At 62.4% G+C, this 17,557-nt stretch overlaps 1 protein-coding gene across 10 annotated transcripts in view; it reads left to right on the top strand.

The window, feature by feature from the left end:
- The window catches only part of PEMT (phosphatidylethanolamine N-methyltransferase), a 71,327-nt gene extending 53,938 nt beyond the window's left edge, over nucleotides 1-17,389 (top strand). For 9 of the 10 annotated variants that reach the window (XM_069481901.1, XM_069481900.1, XM_069481906.1 and 6 more), the window contains 5 exons: nucleotides 3,959-4,074; nucleotides 11,693-11,838; nucleotides 13,851-13,962; nucleotides 16,845-16,919; nucleotides 17,270-17,389. In XM_069481901.1, the coding sequence (XP_069338002.1) occupies nucleotides 3,959-4,074; nucleotides 11,693-11,838; nucleotides 13,851-13,962; nucleotides 16,845-16,919; nucleotides 17,270-17,327 (507 nt within the window). In that variant the 3' untranslated portion in view covers nucleotides 17,328-17,389. Of the gene's footprint in view, nucleotides 1-3,958; nucleotides 4,075-11,692; nucleotides 11,839-13,850; nucleotides 13,963-16,091; nucleotides 16,127-16,844; nucleotides 16,920-17,269 lie in introns of all 10 variants that reach the window. The other variant, XM_069481898.1, reaches the window with a different exon arrangement.
- Nucleotides 17,390-17,557: the final 168 nt, after the last annotated feature.

Below are 17,557 nucleotides of genomic sequence, written 5' to 3'. Positions count from 1 at the left end.
TGGAAGGAGTGTGGGCCTGGCTGGGGCCTGGCCCTTCACAGTTGTGTGTCCTCAGACATGTCTGGAGGCCTCATTACGCAGGGGAACGACACCTGCTCAGGGGACCAGCGGGTCTGCCGGGGTCCATGACATTGGCAGCTGCTCCCGTCTGTTTCCAGAGTCAGTTTTTAAAACTCAGCTTTATCGAGGCACGTTGTCCGTACAGAAAAGTGCACACATTTGAAGTGCACAGTTTGGTCTTGACATACACCTGTATTACCACTGCCCGGACCAGACAGAACATCTGCATCCCCCGAGAGCCCCCTCGTGCCCTGCCTAGTGACTCCCCCACCCCACGGCCCCCAGCTCCAGGCAACCTCTGCTCCAATTTCTGTCGCCACAGGTTGGTTTTCCTGTCCTAGACCTTTCTGTAACTGGCATGGATGGAACCACGCAGCGTGTGCTGCTTGGTGCCGGCTGCCTGTGCCCAGCACGCTGTGACGACGGGCCTTGGTGTTGCCGAGTGGCGCTGCTGTCCACGCCAGCAGCTCCGGCATTACCGGCCTCAGCTCCTCATCCTACCACTGGGAAACTGGTCTCAGGGGAGAAACTGGCTTCCCAGGGTGTGGAGGATAAAGTGGGCAGAGGCAGTCCGGCCCCTGGGCTCTGACTCTGCGTCCAGGGCCCTCGCTGTGACATGGGACTACTGGGAGGGTCACAGTATGGGGCCATGACACCTCACGTCATTTCTAACAGACTTCAATGTCCTTCTGAAAGTGTCATCCCATCAACTGGGAGAAAAAAGTCAACAGGCTCTAGAGCCGGGTCTCACAGTCACATGCAGCGGACGAGGCCTGCCAAGGGTAGCTCCTTTGGAAACCAAGAGGCTACTTAAGTGGGTGGCAAGCAGGGCCTCCTAGAGCCCTAGGCTGGGGGCCCAGGGGGGCTCATTCTGCCATGTGACCTGCAAGTCACTTCTCAGGGCCTCAGGTTCTCATTTGTAAGTGCAGTTAGTGTTGCCCACTCTCTAGGCTTGTTTTGAGGATTAAGTGAGCTCGAGTGAAAGCACTTTGAAATTGCAAAATGCCGAATTAATGATTATTTTCATCTTTATTGTTAGTGTCTTGGTGTCCAGAGGTTGTCCCTGGGGTTCATGGACAATCACTGACGCCACTTTGGCCCTGGAGCTCCCTCCACAGACTCTGCCTGGACGTTCACGTCCACCCTGCAACTCGAGTCTGGGGTTCAAGTTCGATGCCAGGCTGTTTCCACTGGCCCGGGGCACCTCAGGCCGCTTGCCGGTCTTTCTTGATGGGCAGGCAGTCACTGAGGGGCCTCTCTTGCCCCGCGGTCTGGCTGCTTTGGAGGGTGACCGTGTCTCCCAGGGGCCTCCAGCAGGAGCCCTTTGTAGGCCCCACACCCTGTACTGATGTCAGACTGCCCAGGACACCCTGCAGATTTAGTGCAGGGCGCACAGAGACTCCCCTCCACAGGTTATCCTGGCAGACCCTGAGCTCCCTGGGGGCAGGCCTGGCGGCTCCTTCATTTGTGGGGCCTCTGGCCCTTGGCACAGTGCCTGACACACCAGTAGGACCTGGAAGAAGGTCGGTTGAGTTGGGTTAAATGTTAAAAGGCAAAACGAAGTGGCCCAGCAAAATATAAAGTTTTTGTGCATCAAAGGACGTTATCAAGAAAGTAAAAAGAGAATAAAGAATAGGAGAAAATATGTGTAAGTCATATCTGGCAAACATCTAGTGTCAGAATATATGAAGAAAGAATGTACACAACTCAGCAACATAAAGGCAATAAACCCAAATTTAAAAGTGGCTGAAGGACTTGCATAGGTATTGATATTTGTCCAGAGAGGCCCACACATGGCCAGTCAGTGCCTGGAGAGATGTGTGACATCATCTGTCATTAGGGAAATGCAAACCACAGCCTCGATGAGACACCACTCCACACCCACTGGAATGGCTGTAACTTTAACAAACGGAGAAGAACACGTGCTGGGGAGGATGTGCAGAAGCCGGAACCCTCGTGCGTTGCTCTTGGGGATGCGAAGTGGCCCATATGCTCTGGAAGACACTTTGGCAGTTCTTCACTAAATCAAAAATAGATTTACCATATGACACGGCAGTTCCATTCCTAGGTATGTACCCAAGAGAAATGAAAACACGTGTCCACAGAAACCTTGTGCAAGGTTGTTCATAGCAGCACTATTCATAATAGCCAAAAGGTAGAAAAACCCAAGTGTCCATCAACCGCTGACTGGATGGAGGACGTGCAGTGTCTTTACATAACGGAGTAACATTCCGCCGTAATAAGGAATGAAGTACACGTGCGTGCGGTGGCGTGGATGAATCCTCACGGAGCCAGACACGGAGCACTGTAGGTTGTATGATCCTGTTTCTGTGAAATGTCCTGAATAAGCAAATCCATAGAGACAGAAAGTGGACTAATGTTTCCTAGGACTGGGGAGAGGTGGAAATGGGGGTGACTGCTAGTGGGGCTGGGCTTTCTTTTGGGGTGATGGAAACATTCTAGACTTAGATAGTGGCCATGGTTGCACCACAAAAAATTACTTGGAGTTTTATCTCAAAAGTTAAAAAAATAAACCACAAAGTGGCCGTGAGGAGTGTGAAGTGCATGGCCCTGGGCCCTGAGGTGGCCTAGGTGCCCCCTGAAGGCCCCTGGGCATTGGGCACCCGCCCCCCACCGTTCCCAGCACCTCCCCCTCCCCTCCCCTGCTGGTTTATTCCTTCTTCCTCTTGAGACAGGACTTTTGCACTTCCCACAGGGTCCACAGAGGCCACCTGTCTAGACTGGGACAAGGGGCCTGCACAGCTTCTGCAAGACAGGGGCAGGGGTGCCAACAGCTGGGGGGAAGGAGCCACCTCCCGCCCTCTCCTTCCTGTAGGCTCCCCCCCTCCACTGCCCCTGCCAAGGAGATCCAGGCACAGGGCTGGGCTGGCAGGGGTTGGTGGCCTTGGGGCAAATCATTGCTAGTGTCTCTGCAGGGAAGGGCAGGTCCATTAGGGAAGGGAAGGCGGGCAGGGCAGTCATTGCTGGGGCCGTGACGGAGACCTGTGGCTCCACCGCCCCCGGCCTCCTGGAAGTGCCCCTGTGTGCACGCATGCACACACGCGTGGGTGTTCACCCTCAGGGCCCCGCAGGTGACTCCCAGGCCGTGTGTTTGCCTTTTTGCACCCTCCCTGCCCCTCCCTCCCTCCCCCTCCTTCCTTGGATGATTCATCCAGCAGCTTGGATGGTGCGGACAGCAGAGAGCCGGGACGAGCATCCTTCTCTCCACCATTAGCTGTTGAATGTTGAGATTCCTGATGTCATTAGTTTGAAAAACTAAAAGGATTCTGTGGCTAAAGTTACACGTGTGGGAGTCTATGCTGCGGGAGAATGAATGCTGAGGCAGAGTTCCCGGTGAGGGTGAGGGATCTCCCTTTCTTCGTGGTGCCCCTTGGGTGGACACATTGTGAGCCCCGGCGGGAGCAGGAGCGGCCCGCGTGTGTGTGGCGGCACACCTCTGCATGCCTCTGCACGCCTCTGCAGTGCCGGGGCATCTGCTGGCAGCCCTGCTCTCACTGTCTGCTGTGGCCTCCTGGGCCCCTGCAGCTCCGAGGCAGGGCTGAAGTCAGAACCCATGTGTCAGCTCAGGGACGAGTCTTGGTGGCCAGATGTCTCTTTCTGCCTCTTGGTGGGCTCGTGGCTGTGTTTGGTTGAAGGGTTGCTTCCAGAAGGGCCTTCTCCAGACTGAACTAAGGGAGCGTGGAAATCCCTCGGAACTGCTCCAAGGCATGACTGTGCCTGGGCTGCGCGCAGCAGCTGCTCCCGTGTCACTCTCCTTCCTTGGAATGGGGGCCTCAGAGCCGGGGGACACAGAGGGAGGCTTGCCCCCCCACGCCCCTGCCCAGACTCTCCCCAGCACACAGCTCACGCCTCGCTCTGTTCTCCGCCCGCTGTGCAGGTTGCGAGATGGGAACACAGAACCCGCAAGCTGAGCAGGGCCTTCCACTCCCCACACCTGGCGTGCTACGCCCTGGGCGGCTCCATCCTGCTCCTGAACTTCCTCCGCTCGCACTGGTAAGTCTGGGCCACGCTCCCCAGCTGACGCAGGGCGGGGTGCACAAGGAATTCTGCTCCCAGAGGCCACCCAGCCCAGCCTCCCAGCTGGCGGAGGAGTCCCAGTGAGCTCAGAGTGGGCAATATGAAGGAGACAGTCGGCCTTCCCCACCTGATCCCAGCTCCTGGCCTCTGCCTCTCGGCCTTTCAAGGGGCTGCCTGTTGTCTCCAGGCCTGGATGGGGGTCTCAGCGTCCTGGGATGAATGCTATGAAGACTTCCCACAAGGGAGTCCGGAGCTTGGCACTTGGCACCACCTTGGGGCCTTGGGGCCTGCGTGGCCTGCAAGCCACCCAGCTACCGGCCCGCCGGGCAGGGAAGAGTCCCCTGTGCAGATGCGGAGAGGAGGCTTGGCAAGAAGCAACGCTTTGCCTGAGCTTCACAGCTCCCGGAGCCCTGGCCAGGGTGGGGGTACGCACCAGAGCTCAGGGAGAAGAGACTCGCTCCATCTGGGCCACAGGAACGTGGCAGTCGTGATCCCAGGGCCACCCAGGCTGGTCTCATGTGGGTGGGACTTCTGTGGGGGAGGGAAGTGGCCCTCATTCCCACCCCTGCCTCCTCTTGGGCCACTGCAGAGTGTCCCTCGTTACCTGGGATGGGCCCTAGGCTGGGCCAGCAGGGTGACAGGGAGCCTGTGCCCCCCAGACCCCAGGCACCCACACTCCCCCGCAGGAGGGCAAGGGTGAGGATGGGCTGGGGGCTGAGCTCAGCCATTCCATCACCCCCACCCTCCAGAGTGCTGGAACCCTGCCGGCCAGGCCCACCAGGCGACTGCCCAGAGATGACAGTCAGTGCCATGCATCGGCCACCAGCACGGGCGGCCAGGCTGGGTCTCCCCTGGGCCTGGACAATCACCACAGCAGCAGTCCCTGCCCCACTCACGCTCCGGAGGGACGTGGGAGGGAAGCAGGAGCCGTTGTGGATCAGGAGAGAGTGTAGCGCCCAGTCCTCACTGCTTCTCCAGGTGTGTGGCACGCACAGGGCCCCAGGGCTGAGCAGACATGTCCCCGATGGGGAAGTCGAATCAGACCTCACAGGGCACCAGAGCCCAGAGGGAGTCCGGGGTGGGGCTGGGGGCCTTGCTGGGGAAGGCTGAGCTGGAGTCAAGCCGGCGAGAAGGGCTGGGGAGAGGACCCGAGGGAGAGCGGGCGTGGAAGCAGCCAGGGAGTGGACCCTGTGTGAGCAGGTCCCCATGGCTGCCCGTGGGGGGTGGGGGCAGCAGCAGTGGGTGAGGATGGGACTGCCGGGCCTGGCTCCGGCTCCCTCTCCTGCACGGATGCCAGTGGGAGGCAGAGAGTAGAGGGCTCGCCCCAGGTGCCTGGTCCCCAGCAGGGCCCCCTTCCTCCTCCAGGCCCTGGCCCAGTGCTGTGCATGTGGCAGAGACAGGGGGACAGGCCCCCACAGCCCAGCGGGTCCTGGGCTCTTGGGAGGCCTCCTGGGAGGAAGTGATTTGTGTCCAGCTTCTCACAGGTGGTGGCTCCTGACTGTGCCTGCTCCCCAGACCTTTCCATGTTGTGTCGGCCTGACCTGGTGTCTGCCTGGCCGGCAGGTCCGTGACTTCCCTCTTGGACACCCCAGGAGACTTTGGGGAGGAGAGAAGGGGTGCTCCTGGGCAGCCACAGGACTGGCTTTTTCTTCTTACCCTTTGGATGGAAAGGCGGCCGTGTGCCCCTGCGCGCCGGCATGTGTCCCCTCCCCCGCCCTCCGCTTGCCTGGCCTTCCTCAGCCCTGTCCCATCCCGTCCACGCGGCCACCGTGAGCCTGGGCTGGGGACAACGGGGGCAGATGGGCTTTGGGGAGGGGGCGGTGAGAGGACCCCCAGGACCAGCTCCTGCTGCAGCCTCCGCCCCCCACCCTTCCCAGACATCACTCCGGATGTTGTGTGGTAAAATTACACACAACATAAAATGAGCCATTTTAACCATTTTAAGGTTGACAATTCAGTGACATTTAGTACATTCCCAGAGTTGTGCAGCCGCCACTCCTGTCTAGTTCCAGCACTTCTTCGTTACCCTGAACCCACGATGCAGCCACCACCGTCCCTGCCCCCAGCCCCTGGTAGAGACCAGTCTGCCTTCTTTCCCTGGGAATCTGCCCGTGTTGTTCTTACCTCCCTGTAAGACCACAGCTCCGGGGGGCTGGGGACTGTGTTCACACGTCTCTCCGTGCCTAGCAGAAGTCGGGGTGGTGGGCAGGAAACACGTGCACAGGTTCGAACCAAGTCCAGGTCACGGCCAGCGGTGTCCACGGGAGCATTCAGCAGCTGGCCTGGCAGGTGTGAGGCCAGGACTCGGCAGCCGCTGGCATCTCCCAAGGGGTGCGAGAGTAGGCCACTGTCAGCTGGTCTGCACCAGCTGTGCACCCAGGGGTGGCCTGAGAGGCCCCGGGCAGGATGAGCCGCCTCCTTACGGGAGATGAACGGCGCTACGTCCAGACCCGAGTGGGCAGTTAGCACAGAGCTGTCTGCTTGGCTGTGCAGTGAGGGCGGGGAGGGAGGCTGAGGGGCTCGGGGGCATCTGTCCAAACCGCCTCCCCGCAGCCGCTCCCCAGCGCGACCAGGCTCAGCCGGAGCCGCTGCCCTCTAATGAGCGGGGAGGGGTGCAGTGTGGGCCCCCGGGCAGGGCCCGGTGGGCTCCGCGGGCCTGGGCTGCAGCCTTTCGTCCGCCCGACAGCAGCTGGGGGAGGGGACGTAGCTGAGGTTGTCAGGGCATCGGGGGGGCCCAGTGCCGCTCACCAGTCACTTGCTGGGGCTGTATTCCAGTGCACAGCAGGATCGCCAGGGTCTTGTTGGACATGTGGCCCCAGGGCTCCCTCTGGGAACACTGAGCTGAGCCTCAGGTGTCTGTGGGGTCCGGAAGCTCTGGTGTGCTCCAGGGTGTGACCCCCAGTCAGGCCCCGGCGGCTGGTGGGAGCGCACCTCCTCACCGTTCTGTGCACCGGTTGCTGTGGGCAGGCAGCCCTGTGCCACGCCGGCCTCACCCGAGAACCCTGTCCCTGAGCTCCGCCCCAAGTCAGTGTGTTCAAAAGCTCCCCAGGGGTTCCGAAGCAGCCAGCCCTGGAGGATGTCAGCCCACATGCGGCCATCTGTCCCTGCGGCCATGTGTCCTGGTCACTGCCACATCCCAGTGCTCAGCTGGAACTGCTCAGGGATACAGGTGGGACAGCCTGGTGGCCGAGTGGCTGCACAAAGTAGGGAGAGGAAGAGGGCAGAGGGGACAGCTTGCTGCAGAGGGGACAGTCAGAGCTATGGGAGTTTGGGCACTTGCAGGTCAGCGTAGCCAGAAAAAAGTGACTCCTTTAGTTTTGGCAGAACAGGTCTGGATTTTTACAGAGCAGATAGGATTTCTGTGGACTGGGAAGGAAAGCATGTTAATTTTTTACTGCTTCGTAACAAATTCCCACTAATTTAGCAGCTTAAAACCACACTGATTTACTATGTGGCAATTTTAGGTCCATGGGGTGGGGTCTCTGCTCAGGGCTTCCCCAGGCTGAAGTCAGGGTGTTGCTGGGTCTGCAGGTCGGGAGGTGTGTGGTCCTCCTCCATGCTCGCTGGCAGCTTGCTGGCAAGTTGCAGTTCCCGCAGGCCCCCGTCCTGGGGCTGCCCTCACTCCCTGTGGCTGTCCCCGTATCGGAAGATGCCTCTGCAGCTCCAGTCTCTCTGGCCTGCAGACCCTCTTTGAAAGGCCCACTCAGGGCCATCCCCGATCTGATTGACTCAGGGTCAACCGATTGGGACCTGAATTCCATCTGTGCCAGCCCCCGGGGAGGGCAGCCTGCACTTGCCCTGGGCCAGGCCATATTTGAGGGAAGGGAGAGAAGCAGGGGTTAGAGGTGGGATTCAAAGCATGCGGGGGTGGCCGGTGCTTTGGGCAGAGGCGGGCAGGAGGAGAGAGGAGATGCACAGCCGGCAGGGAGGGGGCGTGCACTCAGGACCCAAGATCTGGCAATGGGTCAGAGGTAAGAGTGAGGGTTCACCCTGATGCCTGGAGTCCTGCCCTCCCCTGTGTGGCCCAGGGAGCTGTGGCAGGGCCACATCAGGACCTTGGGGAGCAAAGGCCTGAGTCCTCAGTGCAGGTACAGCTGGAGAACCGGGAAGGGAATCAGGGCTGGGCTTCAGGGGGCAAAAGGGGCCCAGCTGTGGGTCTGGGGAAGGGAGCGGGGAGGGCTGCAGTTCAGCAGGGGTGAGCCAGAGGGGGCCGGGCCGGGTGGAGCATGTTTTCCCCTGCCAGGCTGGTGGCCAGGGCTCTGCAGCTGGCAAGGCGAGAGAGGCGTCCTCCCTGCCCCGGCCCCCCAAGTCGGGGACGGAGGGTGTCAGCCCGAGATCCAGGTCCCGAGGGCCACAGCCGAGAGTGCTGCACTTCGTCCTTTGCTGCTGTCCCCAGGTCCCGGGAGGCAGGAGAAGACGCTGGCCCAGGCTCCTGCCCCGTCCTGCCTCCCACCCATCGGTTTCCTTGTTCATAAAAGGAGACAGACTCCTCAGCTGTCGGTGGGTTTTGGAAACACTGTGAAAAGGTGACGTGTTATTCCAATGCACAGAATTAGTGAGGCACCGTGGCCCTAAATTCAAGTCCCTTGATTTTGGGGGAGTTACACAGATGAATTTTTTTTGTTGTTTTAGTAGTTACTGGTTTATTTTAATATGTATTAGAAAAAAATAAGCCCATCAGACGACTAATTTCCCGAGAGAACTGCTTAGTCTGAGTTGAAACGTAAAGAGCAGCGAGTGGAGGCTCGAGGCAAGGAGAGTGTGCGTAAGTGACATTTCAGGCTGCACCAGGCGAGGACAGGGTCGTGGAGATGCCCTGGGACTGCGAGTCAGGCAGTGCTGCTGGTTGGGCAGGCCTGTGGGGGGCTGCGGGCCATGGCTGTGTGTGCCCAGGACACCCGGCTGGGCGCGGGGCAGGGACAGTGTGGACAGCAGTGCCCCTCCCCACCGCCACCCGGGGTCTCCGGGATTCAGGGCAGAGGGCACACCGTCAAGTCACACTGGTGACCGAAGCTCAATCCAAATCTTAAAGAACCAGAGGCAAATGAAGGAGTCTCCCCTCCCCCGCCAGCGCAGAGCGTGTCCAAGAGAAATGGCCTCCGCTGCTCGCTCTGTCACGGAGCTCGCGGCCCAGAGCTGCCTGTCCCTCCGCTCATGTTCCCTGTGCGAGGGACTGTGCCTTCCTGGCTTAATGGAGGGGCTAGGACATCGCCGATCGCCTAATTGGTCTGAGCGATTCCAGTAAACCCACGGCCGAACATCGGGGAGGAGCCAGCCTGCTGTCTCGGTTGCCACTTGGAGCAGGTGACCCAGAGAGGCCGGCGGGCCACGTCGCAGAGAAAGGATTGGAATAGATGGGCCAGCTCAGGCTGGAGCCACGGGTGGGGGGACAGTCTGGAACTGGGGCAGGTCTGGGGCAGCCAAACAGCCCCAGTCGGGGCCTCTTCGGCCCCATCCCTGGCCCCAGATCTGCCCCCATCAGGAATCTGCCTCCAACCAGATGGCTCTTCCCACTAAGCCGTGCCCCGGGAAGCTGGGCCCCAGCGTGCTGGGCTTCAGGCTCGGCCACGTGGGAGCGAGGGTTCGGTTTCCTTTCATCTGCTGCCTGCTTGAGCGATGCAGGCGGAGGCACTTCGAGATGGCTGTTCGGAACCCGAACCGGAGGCCAGGAGGCCCGGCAGTGGGCCCTGGCCGGCATCCCTGCCCCTAGGGCAGGAGGGGGCGATAGCGACAGAGCGACCCTCCAGCCTGCTCAGGCCGGCCCTGGCCTCAGTGCCCAGCCACTGTTACGACTATTCCAGTGGCCCGACTGGGCTCCCTTTCTGCTTTCTCACGGCACACGGAGTCCATTCCACCCTCCTCGGGGCTGTCCAGGCCTCTGCTCTGCAGGCTCCTTCCCGCCATTCCCCACCCTGCGCTGTGTCCCAACCTGAAAGCCTGCAGACCCGCTCTTCCTCCCTCTGTCCACTGACACACGCTTTCTGCTGCCTGGTCCCCAGCCCAGTGGTAGCCAAGGAGCCAGGTCCCTGCAGGTGGGCCGCACCGTCCCCTCCCCTCGACCTGCAGACAAAGTGGGGGTGCTGAGGCTCCGTGCCAAAGCTCGCTGGCCTCAGCAGCAGGCTCTGCAGGGCAGAGGGTCACAGGGCTGCCCAGAGGCACAGTGCTGGGTGTGCATGACGCCACCTGGCTCCATGGCAGCCCGAGACCCTGAGCCAGGCCAAGTGTCTCGGCCTGGAGCTGCAGGTGACCCTGAGCCTGGGCACGAGAAGCAAGGGAGGGCAGTGGGGGGTGGAGCGCTGGGGGTGTGGGCAGCGTGACCGGAGGCCGGGTTTGCCCTGACACACATATGCTGCTGTTTGACAGGTCGCCATGCAGGCCTCTGCCCTTGGCCCTTTGGCTGTTTGTCCACAGGCCCTTCCCCCACCTTCCTCTCTGACCCCCTCCTCCACTCTGGGGCTGGGAGGAGGTGGCGGGAGCAGCTGCTGCTTTCTGTCGGGCGGTGAACATGCCCGAGACACCCGTCCTGCGTCCGGCGGGCCAGGTGCTGGGGAGGCAGAGCAGCTGTGTCCCCAGGAGCTGAGGGTCTCGTTGTAAAAAAGAGTTCTAGGGAGGCAGAAGAATATGTCTACATGTCTTTAGCTCAACATGAGGGTAGTTTTACAACAATCTGAATTTACCAGTGCAGTGAACAAGTGAAGGTGGTGAATTTGATCTGTTTGAAAGAGCCTGGCAAACCAAGAGAGTGTGTGATGGATGCATGAACGGCTGGCTGGCTGGGTAGGTGGTTCTGTGGGGGACAGAGGATAGATTGATGGGTGGAAGGATGGATGGGTAGGTTGGTAGGTGGGCGGGTGGGCGGGTGGTGAGCTGCCCTTGCTGGGAAGTGCCTGGTACAGAATGAGTGTAAGTATTAATAGTTGCCCTGCAGGAGGGAGCAGGTCTCGTGTCTCTTCTGAGTGCTGTGGTTGTGTGGAGTGGGAAATGCATGTTTGGTACGTGCATGCCCTCCCCCCACACACATCCTCTCGTCTGAGTGTGCCCTCGTCTGCCCCCAGACGCGTTACCACGTGCCAGTGCCCGTATCCTACCTGCACCAGGCCTTCCAGGCTTTGGGAGCCAACAAGAGAGCCTGAGCCCCAAACCCACGATTGTGCCATCATAGCTGCCCCTCTTTTGGTCAATGGCTTGGCCCCGAGGGAGCCTAATGGGATGTGGAGGAGGACAAAAAGGGGCCTCTGAAGTGCCTTAAAACTCAGGTCAGTGCCCAGCATGTGGCCAGGCCTGCAGGGGCCGTGGAAGCCGAGGTGCAGCACAGAGCTCGCAGGCCTGGGCATGCAAGTCAGGACGTCTGGCTTCTCTTGAAAAATCACACAATCTGGCAGGTCTGGGCCTCTCCCTATTCCTTTACCTCCCTGGTGGCAGCAAGGGCAGCACAGTGCTGCCCAGGTGGCCCTCGGCCCCACCTGCAGCTGCTTCACTCACTCCCGTACCTGCCTGGCCCCGAGGCGCTGAGCTGCAGCCCAGGGCCGCTGTCTGGTGCCCTGGGTGGCCTCCCGTGCAGTGACAGTCTGTATCTCCCTTCCTCTGCCCGCAGCTTCACGCAGGCCATGCTGCACCAGCCCCTAGCGGAGGGCCTGGATCACCCCGCAGCCTACGGCCTGGGCCTCGCGCTCCTGGGGGTGGGCAGCATGTTTGTGCTGTCCAGCTTCTTCGCTCTGGGGTTCACTGGAACCTTCCTAGGTAAGACACCAAGGGCTGGGGTGACCTGAGCAGGGCCCTGGGGTCCAGGGGAGGAGCAGGGCCCGGGGCTGCTGCTCTGCCATCCGCACTGTCCAGTGGGGAGCACCGGGGGCTGTCTCCCGGCTCCACCCCCGACCCTGGGCTCTGGCGGGGCATCTTCCCTCCTCCAGGCCTCGCTTGTCCATCGCTGGAACAGGAGGCTGGGCCCTGGCAGCTCCTCTAACTCCAGGGCACTGAGCTTCTGCCCCCGGCCCTGGCCCCGAGGGGCTGAAGGCAGTCACAGGGCCTCCCGTGGCTGGGTCCCCCTTGTTGCGGAAGGCTCTTGGGCCCTGTTTGCACGGACAGGCGAGGTGGTGAGCGGCTGTCCCCTGAGGGAGAAAGGGGCACTTATGGGTTGAGCATTCTTGGAGCACCCTGTGGCCAGGCCTTGCTGGGGCCATGCTGTGCCCACAGCCACAGGGGGACCCGCAGGTGGTTCGGTGCTTTGTGCCTGGGCAGGAGCTGGTCCGGGAAGGGGGCCGTCAGGAGCGGCTGGATCTGCCAGTTGGGACGGGGGTGGGCAGGTGGGAAGGAGGCAAAGGCCTGGAGCACAGGACCCGTGAGGCCGAGGCCGGACAAAGGCTGCAGCAGGGCCAGAGGTCATGCACGGGCGTGAGGCTTCGTTCCCGGGGAGGAGGTGGGAGCCATGGAGGGTCCCAGCTGTGACGAGGCTGGACTGATGGGGCTGGAACCAGACGTGTGGCTCAGGGAGCTGCACCTGAGCGGAGAGAGCACCAGGGCAGGGAAGGGCGCCGTGGGGAGGAGGCCCCCAGCGGGCAGGGCTCTGTGGGGCTGACTCAGGGCTGCAGGCAGAGTGGGGAGAGCCCGCCAGGGCCAGGGACTGCAGCCTCAGGGCCCCCGCACACCCGGCCTGGAAGCATGTTAGATGTAGGGCAACGGGGCCACATCGCGCTGTGAGTCAGCCCAAATCAGGTTTCTGTGCCACCCGCCCCCGGGCCCTGTGCCCCATTTCCTGCTTCCGGGGAAGAAAGAGTCTCCCGGGGTCCTGGGTGGCCTGTAGGCCCCTGCCCCTTTTGTCTCAGACAGTGACGCAGCCCCCCTGCGTGTTCTTCCTGTTGCCGGGTGGCTGCCCTACTTTCCGCCTCCGATGAAGCTCCATTGTCCTCCCAGAGGAGGGACGGATGAGGGGTTTCTGGGGAGAGGACAGCCGGGAAGGGCGCGGTAGCATCCTTTATTGAACAGTTACACCATGCCCGTGGTGACAGCCTCCGCCTGTGGGCCTGTGCCAGACACTGTGTATCCGTGACCCCTTGGCTATTCAGAGCAACCCTTCAGGGGGCTTGTGACCGTGCGGCAGGTGGAGGGACAGCTGGCCTGTCTGGAATCAGCCGTCTGATGGCCAGACTCTCTCCACCGTGTCCAGCTCCTCCAGGCTGCCGGGTGGGCAATCAGTGATACCAGGACTGACCTCCCAGAGTGACGGGAGGTACGTGGTGGGCAGCCCCAAGCCACCAGCTGTCCCCAGGGGGAGGCCCAGTGCCCCAGAGGGAGAGGAGCTCACTGGGGCAAGGAGCAGGGGGAGGGGGCAGGGAGAGTGAAGGCAGGCAGGCTGTATCGCTGGGGGTCGGGAAGGGTCTCCTAATGACACAGCATGAGCAGAGGGGGAGACGCCCAAGGAGGAGAGGAGCTCTCTGTACAGAGAGCAGGGAAAGGCACTGCAAGGGAGGGAACGGCGAGTGCAAAGGTGCAGAGGCAGGAAGCGGAGGAAAGCCAGTGTGGCTGGAGCCCAGAGAGCAAGAGGACAGGAGCAGGTGGTGGCAGGGGGCGGGACCCACGCCGCCCAAGGCGTCTGCGTGCCTGTTGGGTGCCCTCTGACTGTAGGCTGGTGAGCCTGCCCCGCTGTCCTGGAGCCTCATGGGGGGCAGGGCCCATCCTGGGGGCCTCAGCAATGGTGCGGCCAGGGAGGACGGGTAGCTGAGTGACTCTCCTGTCCTGCCCTGCCTTGTCCACAGGTGATTACTTCGGGATCCTCAAGGAGGCAAGAGTGACCACGTTCCCCTTCAACATCCTGGACAACCCCATGTACTGGGGAAGCACAGCCAACTACCTGGGCTGGGCCATCATGTGAGCACCGGCCGCAACGTCGCCCTGCTGGCTGCCGCCCGGGGGTCGGGCGGGGGGGGGGGGGGGGCGGACCAGGGCTGGGCCGGGGGCAGGGGGACAGGAGGAACATGGCGTTCACGGAGGCCAGGGGCATCGGGCTTCCACTGCTCAGGGGTTTAGCTGTGTTGACAGAACAGGGGCTGGCAGGCGTGCTCTTAAAGGGCCGGGAGTCCAGGCCTGAGGCCCGTAGGCAGGTCACAGCCGCCCGCTCTGCCCGTAGCTGGAAGCAGCCGCAGACGCGGGACGGCAGAGGCGCCCGCCCGTGCGCCAGGGCGGCTCCATTTATGAGCACTGAAATTTGAGGTTCAGATCATTTCCACGTGTTGAATAATATTCTTTTGAATTTTTTTCTTTTAACCATTTAAAAACGTAAAAAGCACTCTTGGCCGACCCCCATGCTGGAACACGGGCTGGGAGAGCCCCGAGCGATCTGATCTGCTGGCTGCCCCGGGGCCCAGAGCGAGCCCCAGCTGAGGGAACCCCCCCACCCCAGCCCTGGTGGCCTCCGGCCCTTTGGGGAGCTGGTGAGAGCAGCAGGCCCGTGTCGCCGATGCTGCACCCCCCAGGGGCCCCCAGTGCCGTGAGGGGTGGGCCTGGGACTCCAGTCGGCTTCGGCTGGGTGGGGGGGATGTGCCCCCAGGGTGAAGGAGAACAACAGCACAGGGGAGCTGCCCTGGGCGTCACACCGTGTCCCCCCACGATGGCAGTTCTAGTTTAGCCACCTCCTTCCGTAGGTTTTTTGGTAGAAAGTGTCCTGCCACTTACTACGCTTGGAAACCACTTGCCTAGAACGTTGCAGGTGCTCTCACAGACCAGAAGGCTCGCAGGACCCCAAAGAGGAGTGACCTCAGACGGTGGAATGTCGGGAGCAAGATACACGCCCCTCCCCGCCCCGCCCCTGGCTGCTGGGATCACTCACGGCAGCCCTGGGACCAGAGCAGCTGGGTTTGAGGGACAAGCTAGAAGGGACTTAGGGGTCTGGCTGGGACCCTCCCTGCCCCACCCCACATCCAGGCCAGGCAGCCCCCAGCCCTGCGAGCTCAGCCTGTGACCTGTGCCTCCTGCTGCCTTCCAGCCTGGCCCCCCAGCCTGGGCATGTGTGGGACAGACCGTGTGTCCCAGACTCACCCGTTCCACAGAGCAGGCCCACCCGGGACCAAACGGAACTGAAATCCCTCCAGCCAGGTCCTCCTGTGGCCAACACACGGGGCCCTCCCTCTGCCTGGAGCCCTCCCACGTTCACCCCTTGTCCTTCCAAACCCAACTTGAGATGTCCCTTCCTCCAGGAAGCCCCCCTGGTGGTCTCCCATCCTCGGTGGTTCCCATCTCGCCCAGGGCAGAGCCCACAAATGGGTCCCCTCTGTGTCCCCAGCAGTGCCTGGCACCCAAGAGTGAGAGTTGCCCTGGGCTCAGGGCTGCCAGGCCACGGCTGCTGGGAACATGTGACGCCATCAAGCCCCCTCTGGAGGGCATCAGCCATGTGGTGTGCGGGGGATGGCACCCTGGTCTGAGGCTCATTAGAGACGGCCATTACCTGGCTAGACGCTGACCCAGCAGGGCCCCTCCCGGGCGTCCCACAGCCCATCTGGCTCCCACCTGCCAGGGCCCCAGGGATGGGCCTTCCTGGAGCCCAAGCACCCAGGCAGGCCTGCGCGGCAGAGGTGACAGCCGGGCTGTGAGAGGCAGGTGGGCCTCCTGCTTTGCGTTGTGTGGGGGTCCTGCCCCCCTTGGCACCCACAGCAAAGTTGCTGCTGGACAGCAGGCCTGGGGCTGGAGCTCGGGCCTTTGCTGTCCCCCTGTCTGTCCTGCCTCCTCCTGGGGCTCCCAGACTGGCCAGTGTGAGGTCCTGGGGGTGGAAGGGAGTAGGCAGGGCCGAGGGGCCCCACAGGGTTCCCAGGTGTCCTTCAGACCCCTTCCCCTGGTCCCCCCACTGCCTGGGGCTCCTGCGTGGGTCTGGCTGGGGACGGGCAGCGTGGTGCAGAGGCAGGGCTGGGGCAGCTGAGGGGGCCCACACGCCCCAGGCTTGCCTGCGCCCTCTGTGCACGCACGCCGGCTCCTCCCCTCCCTCCTCCCTGCTGATGCAGACGTAGCGGTCCAGCCCCTGTGGGAGCCAGTGGGATCAGAGGTAACTATAGAAATAGATCGGGGGACAGCTTGACAGCAGCTATTTCTGGAAACCTGGGGGCAGATGCACCCGGGCTCCTTAGTGCCGTCACTAACAAGCTGCTGGCGCTCATTGGCACAGCGGGGTCAGAAGCTGGTCACCGGCAGACAGCCCACGGCAGATGCTCTGTCCAGCCTCGGCCCTGCCGCACGCTGCCAGGGCTGCCAAGGGCTCCAGGAGGCCCTGCGCCCTGTGCCCTGTGCCCAGGCTTCGCAAGCCAGGAACGCAGGCCGAGGTGTGGAAACAGTCTTCCCTCCTAGGAACATCGTCCCTGGGGGGCAGGGAGAGAATTTCTGCCCCCAACATCCTCCTGTGCAGAAAAGAACAGGCTCAGCCACTGGGCCTATTCCAAGAGGCCAATCATTCGTTCCTTCCCCCTTTCACTCCCGCTGTGTCCTGAGCTCTGGGCTGGGGCTGGAGACCAGGAAAAAGTGAGCAGGCCCCACCCTTGGGGACCCAGCCAGGCAGGACGGGCAGAAGACGAGATGGTAAATGGATCAGGACCTGGACATGGGGACCCAGTCCTCGCTAGGACGCTGGGACCAGGAAGGAGCACTGCCCAGCTCGGCTCCATTGGCTCATGTGGCCCCGAGTTGGCTGGAGGGGCCGGGCGGGTGGGCAGTGGCCCCGAAAGGCCCCTGGCCCCAGGGGGGCCCCTGACCCGCACCTGTCTCCCCAGGCACGCCAGCCCCACGGGCCTGCTGCTGACTGCAGTAGTGGCCCTCACCTATGCGGTCGCTGTCCAGTACGAGGAGTAAGTAGGGGCTGTCGCGGGGCGGGGGCGTGGCTGCCTCTCCCTTTAGAACCTCTCCCTGTGGCCAGGGTGGCTCAGCCGGGCCACTGTCAGCCAGGCCATGCCAGGGTCACAGGTCAGAGGTGGCAGAAGGTAGAGCGGACACACGTGGGGCCTGTCCCCGCCCGGTCCCCCCCCCCACCCCACCCCCACCGCCGCTCTCCGAGGGCTCCAAGTCGGTCCCATCTCAGCGGCTCTGGGGATGAAGGGACCTGCCCCACCCGGACGCCCTCACCCTGGGGGCTCTGTGCTCCGGCAGCAGAGGCGCCTGCGCCAGGCCCGGCTGACCAAAGCCTCTGCCCCGCCCGCAGGCCCTTCACCACCGAGATCTACCGGCAGAAAGCCTGCAGGCCCTGCAGGAGAAGCTGACCAGGGACCCGGCCCTGCGTGGGGGAGAGCAAGGTCCGGCTGCTGCTCGGGGTTCCCGCCTGGCGCGGGCTGCTCCAGTGCCTTGAAATCTGCTGCCTTGGGGGCCCTGGACGTGCCCCCTGTGGCCACGGAGCCCCAGCCCCTGTCCTGCTGCCCCACTATGTCCCCACTCCCCAATAAAGGCACCCTGACCCCAGCATCCCCTCCAGGCATCTTTCTGTCCCTGGGGA

This window comes from Eulemur rufifrons, chromosome 9, assembly GCF_041146395.1.
Source record: "Eulemur rufifrons isolate Redbay chromosome 9, OSU_ERuf_1, whole genome shotgun sequence".
In the NCBI taxonomy this organism is placed as follows: domain Eukaryota; kingdom Metazoa; phylum Chordata; class Mammalia; order Primates; family Lemuridae; genus Eulemur; species Eulemur rufifrons.
The sequence above is the reverse complement of the archived record's forward strand: the minus strand, read 5'-3'. Positions and strand labels throughout refer to the sequence as shown.